General features: G+C 43.1%; 1 protein-coding gene across 1 annotated transcript in view; it reads left to right on the top strand.

Moving 5' to 3' along the window:
* The window catches only part of PHB2 (prohibitin 2), a 303,055-nt gene that overhangs the window by 49,958 nt on the left and 227,939 nt on the right, over positions 1-25,158 (top strand). The window contains exon 4 of the mRNA XM_044079628.1: positions 14,271-14,350. Within this exon, the coding sequence (XP_043935563.1) occupies positions 14,271-14,350 (80 nt within the window). The remainder of the gene's footprint in view (positions 1-14,270; positions 14,351-25,158) is intronic.

The following is a 25,158-nucleotide window of genomic DNA, read 5'->3' on the forward strand; positions in this document are numbered from 1 at the left end:
TCTCTCAAAGGATGTCTGTCTTTCTTTTCCAGACTCTGCCCTTTAATGGGTTTACCCAGGATATTCCCATCATCTGATAGTTGATCCGACTGGAGCCACCTGTCTGAAGCTTTGTACCTCTGCTGTTCATTTACAAAATTATCAATCATTAGCTCTTTGAAAGAGGAGGCATTTGCATCAGCCTGTCTAGCCTATGATTCTTTAGGTTTGCTGAAGATTGCTTGACCTTTTTGTTTAGGGCCAGCCCATAGCTGGACTTACCTTTGACCTCGGTGGTAGTGTTTCCACTTCGTGAAGACTGTGAGTCCTTAATTCTTTGTTGGTCCCCTCACACTGTATTAAAGCAAAGGTAAACTAATTTTTAGCCAAAGCAATATCCCTTTGTCTTCTAGAAACACCATATGAGAAGTAAGCATTGACCAATACACTGTGAAAGGTTCTTTATCTTCCTCTGATTTAACGGTATTACATGTAATCCTCTCTCTTCCCACTTCAGTCTTTTGTTTTCTGTTATCATGAATCTGCAGTGCCTCGGTTAACATTGTTAGGTAGCTCTCCCACTATTACATCACCTGTCTCATATCATGCCATTTTCATTGTATACAGTCAGATTTTTTAAAACTCAGTACCTTACTCACTACATCACCTCTTTACAGGCTGCTCACACAAGCACCATTCTGATATGCTATTCTTACATTTTTATGCTCAACTCCTGAGAGACTTGCTTGGCTACAAACATCTACATTACAAGCTGAAGCGAAGTGAAACTTGCAGTAGTGAATTTTAGTCTTCTGTTAAGTACAAACTTGCAGTTTTAAAACTGCTGTATTTTCATTTTTTTCTGTTTCCTAATTGTGTGTTTCTGAACAGTGTGTGTGTCTCTCTGTAGTTAGTTCCCCAGCCTCCCTCGCTGTTCCTGTGTTGGTATTAATGTTGGTGGCTCTGGAATTGCCCGCCCCTCCTGTAAGTCTGTATTAGAACACTCCTCCTGGGTCCATCTCATTTGCTCACTTAACCGTGTACAGTTAGATCATATCCCGAGTCTAGTGTTCACTCTACTTAATACAGAGAGAAGATTTGAGAAGGCCAACCCACTTAGGTTCTTCCTTCCTCTCTTCTTGCACTTAAAAAATAAATAAATAAATATATATATATATATATATATATATATATATATATATATATATATATATATATATAATTACTTGGATAGAAGGAAGTTTCTCTGCTCACATGTGAGAGAGGGGAGCTTTGAGCAGTCTACCTGTCTTTGGAGCAGTGGTTTCAGCCCAGAAATTAGTAGTTTATTGGCCATTTTGGGCTAATTTCTATCTCTTTAACTTCCCTGCTATAAATACTGCCCAGTTTTGCATGCCAGGTAGCTAGGGTAAACTATTCCCGGCTCCACAAAGTCTCCTCTTCAATTTTTTCCCTTGGAACTAGACAAACTTTCAACTTAAGCACTCGAACCATTCATTTCTCAGCCCGGCACTTGCTCAAAACTTATAGCAAGCACTTATAAACCCTAGCACTAGACCCTCCTGTACTGTACAGAAGGACAAGGCTCTCTATTCGACCTTACCAGCCATCCAGTAAAGCAGTTCACTGTACCTATCCAGGCATGTCTAAAGGGCAATTTCAGGTGTACTCCAGTCCAGCTGGTGAATCTGGGCATTTTGAGACAATGTTACAACTGCCTCATGTACACAGACAACCCCCTCCTCCTACCACCAAACACTAATACATGCAAGTGATGCTCTCTCAACCCAAGACTGGATCAGGCAGTCAAGAGGAGAAGGGAAATACTTGCATCATACCACCAGTCTTACGTAGACCCATTAAACCAGCACCGGCAAAAAACACACGTAAATGCATGAAAACCTAATCAGAGGCTCTAAATAAAAATCTGCAAAACCAACAGATACCTCCAAAGCAAACATACAAGCAACCTCCACCCCCAACACAAACCATGAAACACATACTTCACAAAACCAGTGTGCCATGCAATCACAGCCCTTAAGGCAAAATAACATGCCCAACATACTAGTAATAGGCGACTCTATAGTCGGGCACACTGACGTCCCACTCACTAGGCTGAATAAGGAGAAGGTTACTGTTAGCTGCCTGTGTGGTGCCAAGATCCGCCACATAACACAAGCACTCGGGTCACTCCAGAACAAGTACAAATATGACTGTCATTGTCCATGTTGGTGTGAATGAGCTGAGCCGTACCTCCCTGGACTTCATGAAGAGACCTGGAAGAGCTCTCTGATCACGTAGCCCAGGCTGGTATGACCCTGACCCTGAGTAGCATCCTGCCCTCAACAAGAATGATACTATGGTATAAAGAAAAATTCTTGATTTCAACAATTGGGTAAGTTTCTGGTGTCTTTCAAAGGGGATCCAGTGTATGTCTGCCTGGGATGACATGCTCGACAAGCCACACTGCTTCGCTGCAGTCGGCTTGCACCTGTCACCCTTAGGCTTTTGAATACTGGCCAAGGCTCTTGCCACCCCATAACACCTTTTTTAGGCAAGGTTCAAAAGACAAACCCACTGCCGTAAATAGCACAAGTAACAAAAAACTCAGGGTAATGCTACTCAATGTCAGAAGTCTAAACCTCAAAATGCATGCACTCGAGACACTCCTCAGTATAGAGAAAATCTATATATGTGCAGTAACAGAAACCTGGTTTAAGGCTCCAGAGAGCACCCCAGCACTACCAGGCTACAACTTATACCATACAATTCGGCCACAGAACCAAAACCAAAATACAAAGGGTGGAGACGTATCCAAATTCATCAAGGATACCCACACCTCCATGTTAGTGGCACAGCACGATGCTTCAGAGATCTTCCACGTGCAACTAACAATGGGCAAGACTGCAGTTCAAATTGTAGCTTGCTACAGATCCCCCACCATGTCCCAGGACCCCCATTCTGCGTTTCTGGAAACACTGGGAAGCATACAAGTTCCTACCAAACACCCTAATATTGGGTGATTTCAGTTACACAAACATGAACTGGGAGAACTACTCAAGTATTAACTTCCTTGCTGAACTTTTCCTAGAATTTATAAACTCAAAACGCCCTGATTCAACTGGTCAGCACTCCCACCAGAGATGAAAACCTATTGCACCTGATCATCACCAACATGGGCGACCGATGTTCCACACCAGCGGTCAACCACTCGCTGGTTAGATCTGACCATAAACAAATCACTTTGGACATCCATATTCCGCCCCCACCCCCAGGCAAGAAAACCACTGTGAAAAACTTTTCAAAAGCAAACTTCACATTACTTAAGAGCAAGGTGGAAAGTTTCAAAGCCCCTATGCTGAAGGATAACACCGTCCAAGCTGCAAAATCCTTTACTAATGCATTCTACGGGCAGCTACAAGAATGCATGGATCGTGCCATCCCAAGAAAAACCCAAGACTCACTCCTCCAAGAAAAGGAAGCCAGTCTGGTGGACTCCTGCCATAAACAAGCTATACAATAGAAGGAGGAAACTAGAACAGAAAAGAGTAAAATCCCAAGACATCCCTGATCTGTATCAGCAAGAAACTACAATACCTCATAAAATCATCCAAGGCGAGCTTTGAAAGAAAAATTGCCAAGGATAACCACAAGGCATTCTTTAGTTATGTCCAGAATCTAAGTGGCAATGCTCCGATCTGCTCTGAGTTAGTGCAGAATGGCACAAAATACACTGAACTGACCGATACCGCCAACATCCTGGCAGACAGGTTCAGTGCAAACTTCACCCCCTCTCTCTCCCAAAAGGGCTCATAACCATTCGAGAAGAATGTAGAATCCCTGAAATCAGACACTCAGGTTAAAACAGCCTTCTCCAAAGCCAAAAACATAGCATCAATGGGACCGGATGGTGCAGCCCTCTCCAAAGCCAAAAACATAGCATCAGTGGGTCCGGATGGTGTCCCAGGCTGCGTCCTACATGAGCTCCAAGATGAACTAACCCCTCACCTAAACACCCTGTTCAAACTTGGCCTCTCCACAGGCTACATACCCATAGTGGGCACACAGCAACGGTTATTCCGCTCCACAAAGGTGGAGCCACAACAGACCCCGGGAACTATTGCCCTATAAGCCTGACTAGCTTGGTCTGCAAGGCTGTGAAGCGCATCATCATGGAACTCTAACAGAGACATTGGGAACCTCCAAACACTGGACCCTACCCAGTTTGGCTTTAAGGGCAGATCATGCCTCCTAAACCTGGTGGACTTCTTGGAGTCCGTTACTAAGACTATATACGAGGGAAAGGTGGTACACACAGCCTGCCTAGACCACGCTAAGGCCATTGACACCATTCCCCACTCTGGTATTAGATAAGCTCACCAGCCTGAACACAAACCCCTATGTCACAAGATGGGTTGCTGACGGGCTCATGGACAGAACCCACATGGTGAGAGTTGCGGGAGCAAGGTCTGACTCTAAACCCGTTAGAAGTGGTGTTCCCCAGGGCTCAGTCCTAGGATCCCTCCTGTTTGGCATATACTTCTCAGAGGTACAGGCAAGCACAGGACGACTATAGTTGACCAAGTTTGCAGACGACTGCAAACTAGGGGCTATAATTGACTCCGGCTGACACGGACGTCCTCACCTGGTGTCAAAATCATGGCCTCAAGCTAAATGCCAAAAGGTGCATAGTCATCCCCTTTGGAAAAAACAAACTAACCACAAAGTACCACATAGGTGGTAGTCCCCTAAATACGGAAGACTTAATAAGGGATCTGGGGAGCCAAGTAGGTAGTAATTTCACCTTTGATAATCACATGGCCAAAGTGGTTAGAAAATCCTTCTACATGGCCCGCCTAATCACAGAAGGGTTCACATCCAGATCAAAAGAGGTCATTGTGCCTCTCTACTCATCACTCATCAGACCCATCATAGAGTACAGCACCCCATTTGGGATGTACCTTACAAGGCACTTGCAGCAGCTGGAAAGACCACAGAAGTACCTCACCAAGAGGATCAATGGCCTCAAACAGATGCCCTATGCAGCTCGACTGAAGAAACTCCAGTTGTACATTGCATACCGCCTACTCAGAGGTGATCTCTGCCTGACATACAAGGCCATGTCCAACCCAGAATTGATGGACATGCTCCACCTAAAGAAAACCTTATCCCATCGTGCCACATGCTGTAGGGATCTGAACCTCACCACAACAATAAATAGGTCGTGCTGGAGGGATAGATTCCTGTCCTAGAGACTTCCCATGCTTTGGAACAAGGTCCAAATCTTCATTAGGCAGAGCTCCTCGCTAACAGTCTTCAAAAGAAACCTTGACAAGTGGATGGAAAACAAAGTTTACCTTTGGGATCACTTCAGTCGCTCTGCTGGACAGAAGCACAGGGAACTAATTTTAAGGGGGCGGCAAAAGCCAACACATTCTGGCTAGGCTTATAAATGCCTTTGGCAGATAGCCTAGTACCTACCTATGAACCTATATTATGTCTGATTTACTGCAACATTTTTTTTCTGTCCTTTATTTATTTTGGACTGTGTACTAGGAGGCACTACAAAGCAAACTGCTTCGTACAAGACTGTCCGAACCAAAATCCTAAGTAACCAAAAGGTGTTCTGTAACATAGTAGAACAAACAGGGTGCTTTCCACATTAAGACACACCACTAAATCAAGACACAGTACCCATGAGACTTCATCCCTGCTTGACTTTTTAAGTTCTGTTCACTCGCCACTTTCATAGCTACTTTTCCTAACCACTCGAAACTGTGCTAACAGCCAAAGCCATGGCAACACACAAATCAGTAGCAATACTGCCCTTGCCCTACCTGTAAACACGCTCCCTTTCCTCCCTCTAGTAAAAAAAATGTAAAAGAAATTAGATCAGGTATCCACTGATGCCCTAATGGGTTCATCGTACTATACAAAGACCATATGACCCATAAACACCTTTAATCTGTCTCACTGTTTCATAAGAAAAATTCATGGTTGAAGAATAGAAAATTGCACCAATTAAAACCAGTCTCTGTGCATCAGACCAGTTTCCATATTACATACCCTAGGTGATATATTTCAAAAATTATTATATACCAGCTGCCAGAATGCATCCAGTCATACCAAATTCTCTCTCAATACCCACATGACTTTCTGTAAGTACCCTGACAGATGATGTAATTCAAAACATGGACAAAAGCTTATTCATAGGAACCCTTGTGATCATGTGATCAGCCCAGCAGAAGCTTTCAATCTTTGGTCACTCACTCCTCTCTCATGGCAGGATTAAGTTCCTGTGATGTATTATGGTTCCCAGATTTCTTGTGCAATAGGCATTTCAAAGCCCAAATAGGGAACAGCTCTACCCACCCTACTTATCAAAGCAGCTCCACAAGGACCACTTTTACCTCCCATATCTTCTCTATTTATTAAACTTCTGCTAACCCCCTCTGAGCATTTAATTTATTTTTGTGGGCAGATGATATGCTAGTGTACAGATGTAATAACTCCTATTAGAATGAAAACTGAAATACAGCAATACTTATTGCAGTTGTCCTGACAATATCCTTGGATGCATCTTAAATATGATGATGCATAATTTAGTCACCCTTGCAACACTGTTCAGTCTCAGCCACACCCCTAACAACACTGCTCAGTCTCAGTCACACCCCTAACAACCCTGCTCTGTCTGCTTCCATGCAGGTTTTGTACCAAGTGAATGGAGAAAAGCTGCAGTCAATCTCCTGCATGATAGAGGACCTTCCACAGACCCAGGCAGTCCCAGACCCAACTCTCACCAGCCTCATATGCAAAGCCATGGAAAGACTTCTTATGGAACTAATCAGTCAGGACATAGGGAACCTCCAAACACTGGACCCATCTCAGTTTGGATTCCTCAGTGACAGGTCATGCTTACTCAACCTGTCCTTTTCTGAGAAGGTCACTAAAGCAATGAATAAAGGCAGAACTTGTACATACTACATACCTTGACCTCGCCAAAATGTTTGTCACAGTTGCCCACCCAAGCATACTAGAAAGCTAAGTAAACTAGGAATAAACCCCAATGTCACAAACAGGATTTCCAACTGGCTCACAAATAGGATGCAGGATATTAAAATAGGGGAAATTACCTCCACAAAGACAGAGACCAGTCATCAGTGGAGTCTCCCAAGATTCTTTGCTGGGGCTGCTTTTGTTTGGCATGTACTTGTCCGAATTAAAAACTAATGCTAAAGTGCTCTGGCTGACTGTTTCCAAATTGCAAGGTAAGAGCAGTCACTGACTCCACAAATGACCTGGCCTTCCTACAGGAAGGTTTGTCCCAAGTAAATCACCAGTGCCAAAATCATGGACTGAAACTAAATGCCAGAAAATCTATTGTATCCTTTAGTAAGTCCTCTTTCCCTGGGAGCTACCACATTAACAGTACACCCCTACGTGCCAACCCAGTTGTTCAGGACTTTGAAAATTTGGACAGTGGCCTAACTTTTGACCATCTAAAAATGTCGACTCATTTGTTAGACACAAAAATGTTGAACTCCACCTTTCCCTAGCTGCCAAATCACCGATTTGTTCTGTTACACTTGCCCTTTCCCTGACAGTAGTGCGGTCTCGGAGTTAGAATATTTAGTTATGGGGGTATGGGGATAGAAGCCCGCCACTTAAATGTTTGTTTTTGCGTGGCGTTGGTGTTTGGATGACCAATATTTTTCTGTTGGAAAGAAATCAGTGGTTTGGCCATTCGGGAAAGTTGGAGTTCGACATTTTCGTGTCGAACAACTGAGAGTCGACATTTTTAAGATGTCGAGCTCATGATCTAGACCCCTTTACTCATAAGGCTGATCATTGAACATGGCTTATAAAGGCTATAGTGGTGGTGGTGGTTAGCCAGGTAAGTAACTATGAACCTACATCGGAAAAACTCTGTCTAGGTACCTAAACCTAGTCTGCAACATAAACCAAATGGTTTGGAGACACAGGTGCATCTCAAAGAGGCTATCTCTGCTTTGGAACAGATTCCCCATACACATACAACAAAGTTCATCTCTGTACATACTCAAGCGCAGCTTGGATCTATGGATGGAAACAAAAAGTCTACCCCGGGGCTGCTCTCTGTACTACTGATGGATAGAGACCGCTCCTGAATGCTTTATCCCTTGCATGGGTCCCCTCAAATTATCTGCAGCATGATCCCACTTATTATTATTATTATGGGTAATACAAAATTATCAGTTATGGGATTGAAAAATGTATTTTAATTTGCGCTTTTTCTATGCTGTGCTGGATCCAAAGTCTTCTTAAGGCACACAGTCTTGCTGGCTGTTTATTGCTGAATCAGAGACGGAGCTTTGCATGACTCCATCTGTAGTCTGTTTAAAGCATCAAGCCTTTCAAATTGCACACTGATAAAGAAATATATTTTGCAGCTATAAGCACAGTTACAGATAACTTATTTTATAACAAACAACACATACTCTTTGTCAGATTGTAGCATGTATTTGCAAAGTTTTCCTTCATTACAGATATGAATGATGACTTCTACAAAATACCTCTCTCTCATAACTGAATAACTACAGTTGTTATATATAGAGTGCTAGTCACTCGCGTAGATGTTGTTTCCTCTCGATATCTTTTTTGGCCTTGGGAAGCCACATAATGTCTGTTCCTGTCAGCAGTTCTGCTGATGTGAAAATGCAAATGCACAAAAGAATAATAAGAAGTATGAAAGGAAACCTCATGTATTGCTGAGTTTAGATATTTGTTTTGCAAACGTGAGAAAATCATGTCTGATGCTGTGAAGAGAAGCCTCTCTGTTATACATGTAGCATGAATGCCCATTTTACATTGCTAAACTCTATACATATATTCAAGCAAACTTTTTATTCCATGCTTCATCTTTCAGCATATTTAATTAATTTCAGCCTTTATATTGTATCTGAGTAAAGGCCAGTCTGTAACCAAATGAAATGGGTAATTAAAATTGCAAAAGGGAAGTTGGGTGGGCTTAAAATGTCTCAGTATGATGGTTTATATCAACACAAGCTCATCCTCAACTCTGCCCTCCCCAAAAATAAAATCCACCCAGGAATCAAACACTGAAAAAAATCTCCATTATTTTTCCATGGTTGTTATAGGGACTATAGAAACAGTACAGAAATTCAAATAATTGTGGGTCTGCTTCAGCCTAAATCTCATCTTGCCACACTGTGTTCAAGCTACTAAAGCCAAGCTAAAACTTTTTTTTTTGTTTTAGTCAAAACAATATCCTATTGTGTTCTTCAAATGTTCACTTGTATAGTAATAGTCTATTACATGTCTTGCCTACAGGTAGGCAGATGCCTAGCCCAACTTCGAGCTGTACCTTCGTGTGAAGGCTTCAGCAGACTTCTTCACCCCCCCACCCAAGTATTTTGGGTTTGTATTACCATCGTGGGAATGGACCCCATTCCCAAGTCAAAATACAATTAAAGTTAAAGTTTATGAAATTAGTATTGTTTCAGTGTTTGTCAGCCAGAAGTGCTGTTCCCAGCACCTGTAATGTGCCCAGTACTGACTCCTGCAATTCATATGGAGTTGCACGTATTAGTAACGTGTCTAAATGTGATTGTAGATTCTTTTCTTTATAAGACCCGTTGCTCCTAGTCACATGGTCGACAGTTCATTTGATTGACATTGCTTTCATTTCTTCCTGCACCCAATGTGGTGGCTTTGCCCCCAACCCCCCTAACTATATATAAAATCCAAGGTCGCGCAAAATTGGGGAGGGGCAAATTCATGTCAATCAAATGAACTATAGATATATAGATTTCAGTCATATGAGCTTTCAGTATATCAGGTAGAACCATATATATATATATATATATATATATATATATATATATATATAGTGTGTGTATATGTATGTATATGTGTGTGTGTATATATATATATATATATATATATATATGTGTGTATATATATATATATATGTGTATATATATATATATATGTATATATATATATATATCTATATATATAAAAAAAATATTGCTAGAAGTCTAAACCTCAAAATGCACTCTCGAGGCACTCCTAAAAATGGAGAACATAGATATCTGTGCAGTAACTGAGACCTGGGCTCCAGAGAGCACCCCTGCAATACCAAGCTATAATTTTTACCACACTTTTTGGCCACCAAACAAAGACTGAAACACTAAAGGTGGAGGAGTGTCCATATTCACCAAGGATATTCACACCTCCAGGCTTGTTACCAACTCAATGCATCTGAAATTCTCCAGGTGCAACTGACAGTAGGTAAGACTGCAATCCAAATTGTAGCTTGATACAGATCCCTCATCGTGCCCCAAGATTCTCACTACACCTTTTTAAACTACTGGAAAATATTAAGATACAACCAAACACCCTAATACTGGGTGATTTCAACTACCCTGCCATTAACTGGGAAAACTACTCTGGTACCAGCACCTTTTCCCAACAGTTCTTGAAATTCATAAATTCCATCGCTCTGGTTCATCTAATCAATTGTCCCACCAGGGACTCCAGTATCCTAGACCTGGTCATTACCAACATGGGAGATAGAAGCTCCACACCAGTGGTCAACCCTCATTGGTCAGGTCTGACCCTAAGCAAATCACCCTTGACATCCACATCCCAACCCCACTCCTGAGTAAGGAAACCTACGTAAAAAACTTCTCCAAAGCCAGCTTCATGCTACTCAAGTCAGAAGTGACTAACTTCATGACACCATGCAGACTGGAGCTGAAAGTTTGACTGCTGAATCCTACACTAAGGCACTGTATGAGCACATCCACTCTCTTGCATGAATCGTGCCTTCCCAAATAGAACCAAGGCTCTCTCCACCAAAAAAAAGGAAGCCAAACTGGTGGTCCCCTGCCATAAACTATACAACAGAAGGAAGAAACTCTTGCATAAATCCCAGGATGCAAAAAACTCCCTCACCAGCCTCAGTAAGAAGCTGAGATACCTCATAAAATCCTCCAAAGCTAGTTAGGAAAATAAAATTGCCAAAGATTCCAAAGACAACCACAAGGCATTCTATAGTTATGTCAAGAATCTAAATGGCAATGCTCAAATCTGCTCTGAGCTACAACAGAATGGCATTAAATATACTGATCCCAAGGATATTGCCAATATCCTGGCAAATCGATTTTAGTGCCAACTTCACCCCCCTCTCACCCCCTAAAGGGCTCCTCTCGATAGCAAAAGATTGCCAAATTTTGGTAATTTACTGCCACACAGGTAGAAACCGCACTCTCCAAAGCTGAGAATACAGCATCCATGGGACCAGATGACATCCCGGGCTGTGTACTACATGGACTACAAAATGAAGTGGCACCTCACCCAAGTTTCGTGTTTAATCATAGCCTGACCTCAGGCTTCGTGCCCACTGAGTGGCGCACGGCTACAGTTATCCCACTCCACAAGGGGCATCCACCTTGGATCTCGGGAACTACCGTCCCATCAGTCTGAGCCTGATCTGCAAGGGCATTCAATTTCTCCCCTTCCTTTCCCTTACTACCCTGTGTTCTTGTGGTAGTGGTAGAATTTTATCTGTTACTAATTTAGCTACATGGTAGTATATACTCTGTACTTTTTTTATATCACATGGATCTCTGTGGATAGTCCTAATTACTGTGTTCATTTGTTGTGTCAGACTTCTGACTTTTTGGGTTTTATTGACCTTCAGTCTTCTTCTTTGGTGTTAATATATCTATCTCCATTAAGTAAACCAACTCTTCCATCTAGTTCATTTTCTTCTAAACTGAGGGCACACGTTTTGTTTTCCATTTCCTGCAGGCATTCTGTAGAAAGTTCTGTAGCCTCTTCCTGTGGCACATTCTCCATTTTCATCATCTGTTGTTCTGTCCTATGGGGATTCACGGGCCTAGCATTCCTCAACATTAACTGCTGTCCTATGGGGATTCATGGGCCTAGCATTCCTCAACATTGACTGCTCCAGAATTACCACAGCGTCCTGTTCCTTCCCTTGCTGTCCAACTTCAAGTGAATGTTTATACTGGTTTCCTGTGGAAGGCTCCAAAATATCTTCATATGGCAACTGACCGTTTGCTTCCTGTTCCCCTGGTTTCTCCTTAATTTGGATGTCTACTGCTCCATCCTGCTGTGGTTCTTTGAGTTAGATTTTCTACACTGAATCCCTCACTTTGCAGGTGCTCCACAACCTCCGTTTCTGTAATTTCTCCATTACTAATCTTTTTTTCTTCTTTTCCTGTTTGTCGTCTTATTTTTTGTGTTGTAAAGCTTTCCAAGTCTGCATTCCTTGGGCCTGTATTTCTCTTCAAATCTCTTTGGGTCTGCTCTTTTTGTATTGATTAGTTTAGTTTTGTTTTCTCCCTTGCATAGATGTTACACCATCTTAAATCTGTCCATATTTCTTCTTTAGGTGTCTTCTGATCTTCTGTTTCCCTCACTTTGGGGACTCGTTCCATCATGCTGTGATGCAACCTGTGTTAGACCGTCTACACTAAGTCTTCACTTCGCAGGCACTCCACAACTTCAGCTTCTAGTTTTTAGTGACATGTGAATCCTTCGTTGAAGGTTAGTAGCGTTAAGCCGGCAAGCCAGTAAGTAAAAATCTGCCGCCAATCCAGCGGACGGGAGTTCTGCTGTATGATTCCTAACGGGGCGAAAGACACAAACAATCTCTCTTTTTTTTTTTTTTTTTTTTTTGAAGTATTTTTCTTTCCTCAAATTTCCCTATCTTTTTTTTTATATATCTTGTGTTTGGAAATTCTGGGCTTTTTCATAATAGTAACAACACACAATTTCGTGTCCTTAATGGTCCACTCTAGTGACTGCCATGCAAGTACGTTGGTAGTATAAGAGGTCATCAGCTGCACCCATCTTTAGATATTTCTTGCCACACAGTTCGGGACCATTGCAAGACTTCCAGTGTCATTATGTTGGTGCCACAAGCTCCTCTCTTGTTAGCTGAACAAGTTGTACTACAGTTAATGTCTAATAGATAGACTATTGTCTCTCCTAGGGCTGCTGACACACACACACTACGTACAGTATAATAGAATTTTTAGAAGGTTCATAGGTGTGCATTAGGCTAATGGCCCTGGAGCCTTTGCAAGCCTAGCCTATAAGATTACCCTGGCATCTTGCTACCCAACCTTAGTACCCAGTGCCTCTGTCGAGTAGAGCCACTGGAGTGATCCCTGGGGTGAATTTTCTATTTCCCATCTACTCCTCAGCCTCTCTCTTGGAAGAGGGCCAGTGAGCTGCTGTGTTTGACATGTATGGGAAGTGTGTTCCATAACATAGGCAGTCTCTAGGTTATGAACCTGTCCCTCCAGCTTGTACTGTTGACTGTGGTAATGAGGTTGAGGTCCCTGAAGCATGTGATGCGGAGGGATTTCTTTCGATGTATCATTTCTAATAGAGCTGGGTCAGACATGGCTTTGTAAGTTCAGCAGAGATTGCCTCTAAGTAGGTGATATGAGACAGGGAATAGTTGGGAGTTTTTTGAGTCTGTCCATATAGGATAAGTGTTTTAAGGCCTAGGATTCTCTTTGTGAGGTACTTTTGTGACCTCTCCAGTTGTTGCAGGTGTCTAATGAGGTACATGCCAAATGGGGCATTGTACTCTGATTGGCCTGATGAGGGAAGAGTAGAGGGAGACAATGACCTCTTTCTGACCACAGAAAGTCCTTCTTGGTGTGTATCCACTTCAGTTGACAATGATACATCTGTATAGCTTCATACTGCAGTGTTTGGGAATAGGCTGCGTTTGTGTGGTTGTGCCATTTGTGTGTCAGTTTGTTGCAGATAATTTAAGGCTGTGGGCTGGTAGTTAGCTTCTTATCAAGTTCTGCGTTTGCTGTTCCTTGACTCTCACTTGTGTTGTGACTGAGCACGCCATTTAACCAGTAGTGCTGTCTCTCCCTTTATGTGGTTTTAAGTGATTGCATAAATTATTGCACATTTGTTTTAAATGAGAGTGAAATATTACTTATGAGTGGATGGTAGTCTTCTGACTCGGAAGGTTGTGGTAAAGATACCATAGGATGAAAAGTGCACATTACCACAAAAACAGAAGTGTGTTGGACGGCCTTGTGGTGTTGCATATGAAGAGGAAGGAGGAATTTAGATTTTGGCTTATTTGATAGAGATGTCAGCAGACTAGGTGGACGAAGTGATCATTATCTGCCATCAAACTTGATTCATTTCTCTTTTGCTTAATGTTTTGTAGTTTGTGTTTTTAAAATTGATGGTATTTAGTTTTTCTGTTTTTCTTTCAACAGATTTCCTTGGATTCAGTACCCAATTATTTATGACATTCGGGCTAGACCACGAAAAATATCTTCACCAACTGGTTCTAAAGGTAGAGACTAAGTTACCTTGGAAATGAATTACTTCTCACTTTGTAGTTGTAATGTGTACAGCATTGTAACAGGAGATCAGACAATGAGTGGAGAAACTGTATGCCTCTCGGATCCTGTGCTAGCTACTGTGTTCTACTGGTTTGCTTTATTTGCCTTGTCAACTTCCCCATTTACTAATTGACAAAAACATTGGACGGATGTTTAAAGTGCAGTGTAATGTTAAGTATTGTTTGTTGTGGAGAATACTTGGTTAGAAGCAGTAGTGTTAAATGCGAAGGGAGAGCTACAGATGTGGTGATTTCCATGTTCCCATTGGTTTCTGTGGCTTATCTGGGTTTAAAAAGCTGTGCTGAGTTCACCCTGGGGTAGTTCCACTGCGTTTTAAACTACCCACAGACTTGTAAAGAAATAAGTCAAGTTTATCATGATAGAAGCATTTCAAATTCTGTTTGCTCCTACCAGATCTGATGTCCATTTAATGTCCATTTAATTATGCATCACGAATGGGTCTTTGGATCGATCCATCTGCTCTTATTCAGCCATTTCTTTCACACATACGAGCTTGGCCTTAAACTCCTCCCTCTCCCATAATGCCTCACTGCCCTTCAAACCGCCACATCTCATTTGCCACCTTCCAGCAGTGAAGCGAATCTGAGCCTCCAGTCAGCTAAGTAAAAAATGTTTCTTTTGTTTCTGTAATCTTATTAGCTCTTTTTCTATCCTAGTTAACTTCATAGCCTTTTTGTATCTGTAGTGTTAACCTCTTCTCCGATTTAAGGTATTTATTCCTGTTGGTGGAGTCTGGTGTTGGGGTCTTTTACTGCCTTCCGCCTCTCCCTTCTGTTTTCCTGTTTCTCTTTCTCTTTTTTGAGATATTTTATATATATATATATATATATATATATATATATATATATATATATAAAATCTGTAAAAGAACTTTTCCTGTATCTTTCAGTTTGTAGTTAGTGTATAGCTTATTGTGTGCATGTGTGAGTTGTGCCTGTATGTGTGCGCTATCTCCTAGCATATCCGACAAGCCTGACAAACCCTCTCATTTTAAAAGGTGCGCCTCTTGTGGGCATAAAATTCCCCAATCAGATGCTCACAAGAGGTGTGTGTGTTACCTCGGTCTGGGACACTTGATGCCGTGCGACATTTGCTCGGCCTTCAATCCCTGGGCACTCGCTGACCGGCACAATAAACTTATCTTGGGAGATAGTTTGGTTTCTGGAGCCTAGACTCCTGTCCCAAGGAAGCATGCATGTGCAGGAGGCTGTAGAATCAATTGTCTTTGGAACACTCCTGCTCTCACTTATCTGGATCCACGAAGGCCTTGAGATCCAGTGGAGCTGGCGTTGTTGAAGTCCACTTCTCTGCAGGACCCTCAGACCTCTGGTCTGAGCACTCAGTTGGAGCCTGTGGAGACCATATGGATCCTCAGCTGTTCTCTGGAGCAGACGCCAGGTCAGACTTGTCCAGATAGGAGGTCCTGGAGCCATACTGTGTGACAGAGGGTAAATATCCCTCACATCTCCAGCCCAACATGTTGCCAGTTAGGTCGACCCATTCCGCTGTTTACTCTAGATCCTATCAGCTGTTCCACTCTGGCATGGATCAAATGATTTTTCTCAAAGCCCAGATCCAGCTGGGGATCTTGCCTTCTCCAACCCATGCTGGATCCATGAGAACTCAGACTCAATACCACAGCTTCCTCCTCCAGTCCAGTCTTCGGCTTTGGAGTTGCAGAGCTAGACACTCCCGAGTGGACTGGTGTTGGAGCTTGAAATATCCCTTACCTAGACTCCCAACAGTGTCCCTGACCGGCTCGGCTCAGATTCTTTTGGAGTGGAGAGGGTCCCAGATCAGAGAGATTGGGCCGGGTCCTCGGGGGTTGGTGTCTGCTCCAGCCTTTTTGCAGCAGTCCCTTCCTCTGGGATCCTCTGCTTTTTGACAACTGTGGACTGGTGCCTTCTGGAGGTACCGAATCCAGGATGACCTTTTCCTTCCCTCCCTAGGCAGCTTTGGCTCCTGGGGTGGGGAGCAGGTTCTCTTGGCATCGTCTGCCTACCAGGTGGCAGACAGGGCATTCTCTACACCTCGAGATATGGTATGTTTTCTGCCAGGCCTTACCCAATCCTCTGGGGATCAGGGCTTTGCTCCCATCTGTCCGATAAATGGTCACCCTCTCCTGGTGAGGCTCTAGTCTGCCCCTCAGCAAGGGGTTCCCCTGTCTTCAAAGTCCTCCCTCGAGTACCCTGCAGAAGGAGGTTCCTGGGAAGTGCCAGTGCAAGAGGAAGCACCTGGACTGACCTTTGGAGATGTTGACAGAGGACACTGATTTTTGACAAAGGGTAAGGGTCCCCACCCCCCCAACCTCCACCTGATGATATTTCCTTCAGGGATATCTTAGAAATTCTGAAGTAAGAGTGAATGGTCTTAACAACCCCCTTCCTCAGAGGTGTCAGTGTTCCTGGAAGTATTTGGGATGGGACTATCTACATCCTGGGTGACCCTCCCCCCACCCCCGGTGGACCAGCTTATCTACCTTATTGCCTGCTAGGCTTGGAAGGGGCCTGAAACCATGGAGCCAAATATCTTAGTTCCCCTAAGGGACTCCCTTTTTGGAGTAAAGGTGTCCCAGTTGATGCCATTGTGGTGTCCACCAAACGGAACTCCACTATTCATCCCCCAAACCAGGAGTCTTTGGCTTTGGACAGGCATAGGAAGCACGTGTATGGCTCTGCCACTTTTTTGCTGAGATCACTGCATTAGTTGACACACTTCGTGCGCCTTCACCGAGATCTGATTAGGGAAATCTCTACTTCTCTGACTCTGTCACTGTCAGTGGAGGACCTTAAAAAGGTTCCCCTCAGCTGACCACTATGGCCTCCATCGCTAACTCCTCAACGAGGTTACTCTCCCACGCTGTCTTCTAGGGGTAGAGGGAGATGTTTCAGTGGTAGATGCCACCCCTGAGGGAGAGGGGTTCTGAAAAATCAGGTCTTCAGGGAACCTTTCTCTGATAGGCCATTTCAGCGCTCCTGAAGAGCTGCCATGCTGTCCTACTCTGAAGGCAGTTGGGGCAGACTTTCGTTACACCCAGAAACCTGGACAAATAAAACACCTGGGTGTTAAATATAAATTCTAGAGGTTATTATGTTCCCTTTTCCCTTCCTCTTTTCAATTCCGAGAAGTTTCTCCCTGTCATTCCACCCAGTTAGAGGGAGAGTTCCCTTGTAGAGTTAAAAAAAACTTCTAGACAAGAGTCATCCAGCAGGTCCCAACCGAATGACTAGGATGCGGACCTTGCTCATGCTTCTTTTCGGTGCCAAAGAAGACTGAGAACCTTTGACCCATCTTGATCTGAGAGGTCTGAATTTATTCATGAAGAAGTTGAAGTTCCGCATGGTTATGGTATAGTCCATTCTGCTGCTTCTGCTCAAGGTTGACTGACTGTGCTCTGTAGATCTCCAGGATACCTACTATCCTATCAAAATAGGTAGGCGCTTCAGGCTGGAGGCCAGCCATTACCAGTTCAAAACACTGCCTTTAGCCTCACTGCTGCCCCCTGTGTGTTCACCAAATGCAGGCAGTGGTTACAGCTCACCTCCATCTGTAAGGATTTCAAGTGTTTCCTTACCTGGATGGTTGGCTGCTTGTGGCACTTACAAGGCATCGAGTACTTCAGGCTATTGAGGTTATGTTGCACCTTTTCCATCGCCTGGGAATCGCAGTGAACACGGCAAACTCCAAGATGATTCCTGTACAGGATATCAAATTCATAGGGATGCAGTTGAACACAGTCACACAGATAGCAGCTCTTCCTCCCCAGAGAATCATATCCTTGAGACAGAACTTTTTCTAGACACACTGAATCCACCAGCTCGACTGGTCCTCATGGCCCTAGGATCCATGTCAGCAGCCATTGTTCTAGTGCCCTTAGCCAGGTTCTTTATGCGGGTTCTCCAGTGGACCCTAGCAGTACAATGATCTGTTCAGTGTCCTCTGTTGTCATCCCCAGTCAGGCTCACTCCGATTTGCAGGCATCATATGCAGTGGGTGGAGCCTTACAGATGACCTCCATCTTGGCAGACCTTTTATTCTTCCCCCTCCTATGGCCACCGTGATCACGGACACCTCCCTGTTGAGGTAGGGTGGGGCATTTTCAGGGAAAGATGGTCCAAGGTACGTGATCCATGACAGAGACCAAATTGCACATAAATGTACTGAAGATGAGTGATGGTCCTTCTCATATTGCAAGCCTTTTCAGGACTACCTTCCTTTGGGGACAGTTGCAGTTTTGACAGACATGTCTGTGTTTGGTACTTCACCAAGCGGGGGAACCCGTTCATACCCGTTGTGCAGGGAGGCCATGAGCAGTTGGGAATGGGTGATTTATTCAAACCACTTTCTCACTGCAATGCATATCCCAAGGAGTCCAACTTTCTGTCAAACTGAGCAGATTTATCCCATGTCTACGAGTGATCCTTGAACCACTATGTAGTGAATCTTAATATTCATCCCTTGGGGCCAGCTTTGTTGGAACCTCTTTGTGTCTCTCCTAAACAGCTGCAGCAAGTACTTTGCTTTGACCCCTCCACCCTTTGGGGGAGTCGCCCAGGTATGCTGTAGTCCACGATTGCCCCTGTGTCTCCTCTATGCTTATCCTGCGATTTCCCTGATACTCTTGAGTTCTACAGAAAGCCAACAGGTTTAAGACCAAGTAATCCTCATTGCCCCTTACTGATCTCATCCAGTATGGATCCCTTCCCTGTAGTTTTTGCAGCAAGTATCCTTCACTGATACTGGTTCCCAGACAGGATCTAATTTCCCATTTATCGGAATGCCAGACTCCCAGTCTTTGATCCCTCAGACTGACCGCTTGGTTTTTCTACTTCCAGTGATTTTTACAAATGTGCAACCTAGATTCCCTGGTCACTGAAATTATTCAGAGAAATTATCCTTAGTCCTCCACCAAGGAAGTATATTGTAGCAAATGTAAGAGATTCCGTTTGAGCTTCATAGAAGAATATTGACCTCTTTTTCCTGCTTCAGTCCTGGATATCATTATGTATCTTCGCTTGCTTTTCTAGCACAAAGCTCATTTTTCCACTATAAAGCTGCAGCTTGTGGCCATCACAAATTTCCATGTAGAGAAGGACATTAGCTTTCCCTCCACCGTTTCCACTTTTAAGCTGTGTTGTGTTATGAAAGGGGTTTGTCATCTCAGGCCTCTGATTTGAAGATCCTTCTCCTCAAGATCTTACCTTGGTACTTCAGGACTTACCCAGAAACTATTTAAACCTGCAAGGTTATGTGAGTTAAAAATTTTTGTCCTGGAAGACTACCTTTCTAGTGGACATTATTTCAGCTGGAAGAGTGTCAGAATTGCAAACTCAGTCTTCTCAACCAGCATATATAACTTTCTTCAGTGATTGTCTTGCTTAGAACGAATCCTTCATTTATAGCGAAGGTTGCCTCGAGGCAGACATTAACCAGATTATTTCCTTGCCTGTATTTTTCCCAGCTACTCTGATAAAGGTGAATATGTGCTACATTCCTTGGATGTACACAGACTGTTGCATTTTTACTTAGAACTAGTTCTCATAGGTTCTAATAGGAAATCTAAACAGTTGTTCATTGCCTTTTCTCCAAATAGGTAGGGTCAGGCTGTATTCAAGGTCACCTTAGTCAAATGGATTACAGATTGTATTCCTGCAGTTTATTCTCAGCAAGGCAAGCAACTTCCCCGTCCAGTTAGAGACCACTCTACCAGGTCAGTGTCTACTTCATCCGCCTTTTGTGCAAGAACCCCAATTTTTAAAATGTGCATTGCAGCTATTTGGCCCACAGCTCATACCTTTGTATCTCAGTATAAGATGGACATTATTTCCAGGAACAGAGCATCATTTGGTTCCGTGGTGCTCAGGCATGTCCTTCCTTGAAGTCCTCCCAGGGTTTGTGTAGCTGAGAACTCTGACCCATTCATAATGAAATGGACAACCTCAGATTAGGAGTTGTGTACTTATAACCTGGCTTCTGTGTTGTCCAGTTTCATTATGCATCATATCCCACCGTCCTTCCTCCTTCCTTTTACAGCTTAGAGTGATATAGAGGCTAAGGGAACCCATTGGTTCCTAGTTTGGGGTCTGGTTGGTCACTTTCTTTGTCTAGCAATATTGTTCTGACTGTCTTTCGGAAGGGGTAGCAAACTCAGTCTGAGGGTTTGAAGAGGAGTGGGGCATTATGTCAGAGGGAGGAGTTTGAGTTTCAGATAGTATGTCTGGAAGAAATGGCAGAGTCAAGTTGGAGGACCGATCCGAAAACCCATGTGTGATGAATAATGAAATTGGACAACACAGATGCCAAGTTATGGTAAATACATAACATTTATTTGTTGTGGTGTTTTTTATTTTACTTTTTGCATGCACATTCGGCTTGTTCCATGTTAACTGTAGCTTCTCTCCTTCTGTCCATTCACTCATGCTTGACCCTTTCTGAGGCTGTTACATGAACATTCATAATAATACCCCATTGTTAATGTCTACACTTTGTGACACTACTGAAGGTTTTCTGTGGTGTTACACTGTCGTAGCTGTGTTCTGTATATCTGTCGCTCTTCCTCTGTTTTATAGCAGGTGGTTGTACAGACATGTCTTGTGACACCTTGTTTACTACGAATACAAATTACTTTATAAGTAATCTTTTTATTAAAAGTTAAAGAAGTCTCTAGCACCTCAGCAAAAAGCCTTCACAGTTTTTTGGACACCTTATTTGCTGTTAGGAGTTGTTGGGTGTCTGCAGCCACCAGGATCGGCTCAAGCTTTTCCTTCAAACCTCTGATTCTGTGTGGCGCTGTTTAAGCATCTGAACCTCCACCTGCATAGGTAGTCCTGCCGTTTTCCTTTCCTGCTGATGACCAAACTTTAGTACTTTAGCTGGTATGTCATCCATGGACTTTGCAGCAGAAAAGCACACACTGAGTTCATTACAGCACTGTCATAGCTTCTTACAGCTGTGCTCTCTATTCTTTGCCTGATCACATACCTTTATATACACCACCTCCCAGTTTTCCCCAAGAGCAGGTACTCAGAACACTTTCCAAGCCCATAAACACTGCTTCTGTGGAGGCGGGCTCTGTGCTGGGCAAATAGAAGAAAGCAATAGTTACCCCCCCCCATCACATGGGTGGGGCATAAACATACCCAGGTAATTCTAGACCCATAAGTCTCGCCAACTTAATCTCCAACACTTAGAAAATCATTTTGGAAATAATAATTAAGGGCGTAAGTAACCTACAAACTCTTGACCAAACTAGTTTAGTTTGGTTTTGTCAAAGGCAGATCCTGCCTACTTAATTTGGTTGGCTTCAAAAAGGTTATTGAAGCAATGGATGAGAGGAAATCTGCACACCATATATTTAGACCTTGGAAAATCTGTGCACGCAGTTTATTTAGACCTTGGAAAGGTGGTCAGTACCATCCCACACTCTGTTAAACTCTCCCAGATGAACGTTAATCCCCATGTAACTTATTAGCTAGCAAATTGTATCACAAATGGATCACAAGAAGGGTAGGTGGCTCTACCTCCACCAAAAGACCTGTCGCCAGTGGTGTACCCCAAGGTTCAGTGCTCGATTTTAAGTGTTTGGGCCGCTCCTGTTCGAAATTTACTTGGAGGTTAAAACTAATGTTAAGGGATGTGGCTTGCAAAGTTTGCAGATCATTTTAAACTTGGTGCTGTCATAAACTGTCCAGTGGATACGAAGATCCTCCAAGAGCACCTTTCCCAGATGGATAGGTGAAGTCATAATGTGTGGAGATCCTCCAAGATGACCTTTCCCAGATGAATAGCTGAAGTCATAATGTGTGGAGTAAAACTAAGTGACAATGTGCTGTATATTCTGCTTCAGCAAACATGACATCCTTTTTAACCAAAACATCGCACACACCCCTAAAAGTCAGTCTGGTTTTTAGGGGCCTGGGAACCTGTGTGGACAATAAACTGTCCTTTGATCTCCATGTATGCACAGTTGCTAGAGATTTCTTTTTCGTCACACTGCTTTTCCGTATGGGTATGGCTTCTAGGTCCAGGAATGCAGTGATTCCATTGTATTTGTCACTTATTAAGCTTATTAAGTGTAAAATGCTTCTTTCGGTATGTACCTGTCCAAATATTTAACACCATTTTAATAGCCACAGTACTTTCTCACCAAGAAAATCAGTGGCCTAAATAACAGTCCATGTCAGATTGTGTCATACAGGCTGCTGAGGGTGATTTGCATACAAATTCTCAACAGACCCTATCCCCTCAGATCTACTGCACATTCGTAAGTCAGATGGTGGCATAAATGCCCACGGGAGAGATCTTGAGCTCTTCTACAGCACAACTAGAACGTGTTTGGGAAGGATAGAGATTTAGCACGGAGATGCAGCTTCTTTGGGATAGTCCTCCTCTCCACATAGAGTGAAGTACTTCCCTTGTTCTAGTCAAATGTATCTAGACCATTGGATGGGAAACCACAAACCGACTCTTGGTTTAGGACAGTCATCCTGTAAGGATAGGGGTAACATGTAAATGATTTGCTTGGTTGCCGGTTATTCATTCTCAAATTACAAGGGCTAAAAATTTCATGGGAGTGCATGTCTAGGTTTCTAAAGATTCTTACTGTTAGCCTTAAGTAGTTAAGAATGTAGTCAAAATTAAATAACTCTGCAGAGAGCTCAAATCAGATTGCATATGATGAGCTCCAGAATACGGATCTATGTTGATCCAGTATGGATACATGTCGAGACACCAAATGGCCTTCCCTCAAATGCTGTGTGGTCAGAATAAAAAAAACAAAACAAAAAGCCAAAAAAGCACTTTTGGTGATCACAGAAGCGGTCTTTTTTTTGCAAGGTGAAAGCTCCCTTCACTCATATCCACAGCTTATACACACCAACTCCAAGACTGTTCAGCAGTGAAGAAAAGTATAACCTAAAAGATCTCCAAAACCTTATTTTGACGGTTAAACATCAACTTAATCATTTGAGGAAAGTCAGGTGGCTAGACTCATCCCCCAAAATACAGTGCTAAACCAAATAGAAAGTTTCTCTTTTGTTTGGTGTATTAGATTAACCATGCAGCATTGTTTACAGTATGGTGTGCTGAACAGTCCAGCATCTGTTTTCACCATCATCCTAAATGGTTCTGTGTTTTAAATCTGTACAGTGGTGTGCAGACAGAGTCCCTGGGCACTCTCCCATATGTCAAACTCTGTTTGCAAGGTCAAAAGTCTGGTGTATATTGTGAGTGTTGCAGTAGCCATTGTCCCAACTCCAGCACATGCAGCAGAAATGCACCAGACTGCAGATTAGCAGCTTGCCGATGTATAGTACTGTAGCTGAGTTCTGGTTCAGGCTGGTCTGGGAGAGATGCCAACAGTGTCAACAATATACAAGGCGTCTAGACTTCAGATCCAGTAAGTACTCTGTTGTAAGAGTATCCTTGTCATGATCGCAGCTATGAATGCTGTCAGACATCAGTTGCTGTTAAGTATTCACAAACAAAACCGCAGTGTATAATTCGAACATAGCTTGTGCAGAAAAATCACGTTTTTCATTAGTAGATCAAATAAAATGAGAGCAGTCAGTAGCCGCCAGCTGTTGCCATGTTTCCAACCTTCAAAGTGAACAGGCTGGTCATATGGATATGATTACTCCAACAGTTTTCTTGTATCTGCAGCAGCTTTTATATGCTGCCCCACAAAAATCTTTGGAGAATTCAGGTGAAACAATATATCCGGAGTCCTCTGCAATGGTTTCCTGTCTTTCAGTTCCCATCTCCGCTGTTTTTTTTTTTTTTTTTTTCCTCTAGTTCTTGGTTGTTCACATTTTACCAACATATGCCATGTCTTAGGCCTGACTCTTATGCTTTGTGTGCATATCGGTTCTTGTTCTGTTTCTCACACAGTTAAAGTCTCTGTCTTTGCATCCATTGTTAGAATGTTCCCAGATTTAATGCTATGTGGGTATAAGCTATTTAAGTTTTCATTAAGCTGCCATATGACAAACCGTGGCTTGCACTTGGCTTTCTGCTTGTTTTGGTTGGGGATAGGGGCATAATGTCCGACATTGTCACAACTGTCCGTAGTTTACTCCAGACACTTATGGGATTCCGATAAGAAGGGGTACAGGACTACTTTTCTCAATGGCAGTCACCTGACAAAATGCAAATGTATTGCAGGGATTGGAAGAACAAGCCCTTGCTGCTGGAACACTGCATGGCATGGAGAAAAATGGAGGTCAGACAGTGGTCACACCTTCCTGGAGCGTACTCTGCTGTCATGGTAGCTGGGCTACCATCATTACTTTAACTTTTGAGGTCATGCATGTGCCTGTCCACTGCCCCACTGGATAACCGGAGGTTAACAGAGATGGTTCATTCTAAGTGGGCACAGGGGACGTTCCTTCTGGTTAATTTGGGTGAGCTCCACCATCAGTATAGAGAACTGTTGGTTGACCTCTTCACTGAATTCAGTATTTAGTGTGTCAGAACAGTGCCTGTAACCATGAGGGAGATCGGCCTCCTTGCATTACATTTACTTGAATGATTTCATCCCAGCGGCTGTATTGAAGGGAAGCTTGATAACATTCTTCACTCGTGTGCTTTGTCTACATCAAGTTTACAAAGACCCTCCCAGACTTTGTAAGTATAGGAGTCCCACTGAGAGGGTTTTTGGTGAATAGCTGTACAGTCTTTGCAGTCTGAGTAAACTGTTTGGAGAGCTTTGAAGTCTTTCATTTAATATTTTTTTTTTGGT

The sequence above is a fragment of the Protopterus annectens genome, chromosome 8.part0 (genome assembly GCF_019279795.1).
Source record: "Protopterus annectens isolate FY-2018-M chromosome 8.part0, PAN1.0, whole genome shotgun sequence".
NCBI classification, from domain to species: domain Eukaryota; kingdom Metazoa; phylum Chordata; order Ceratodontiformes; family Protopteridae; genus Protopterus; species Protopterus annectens.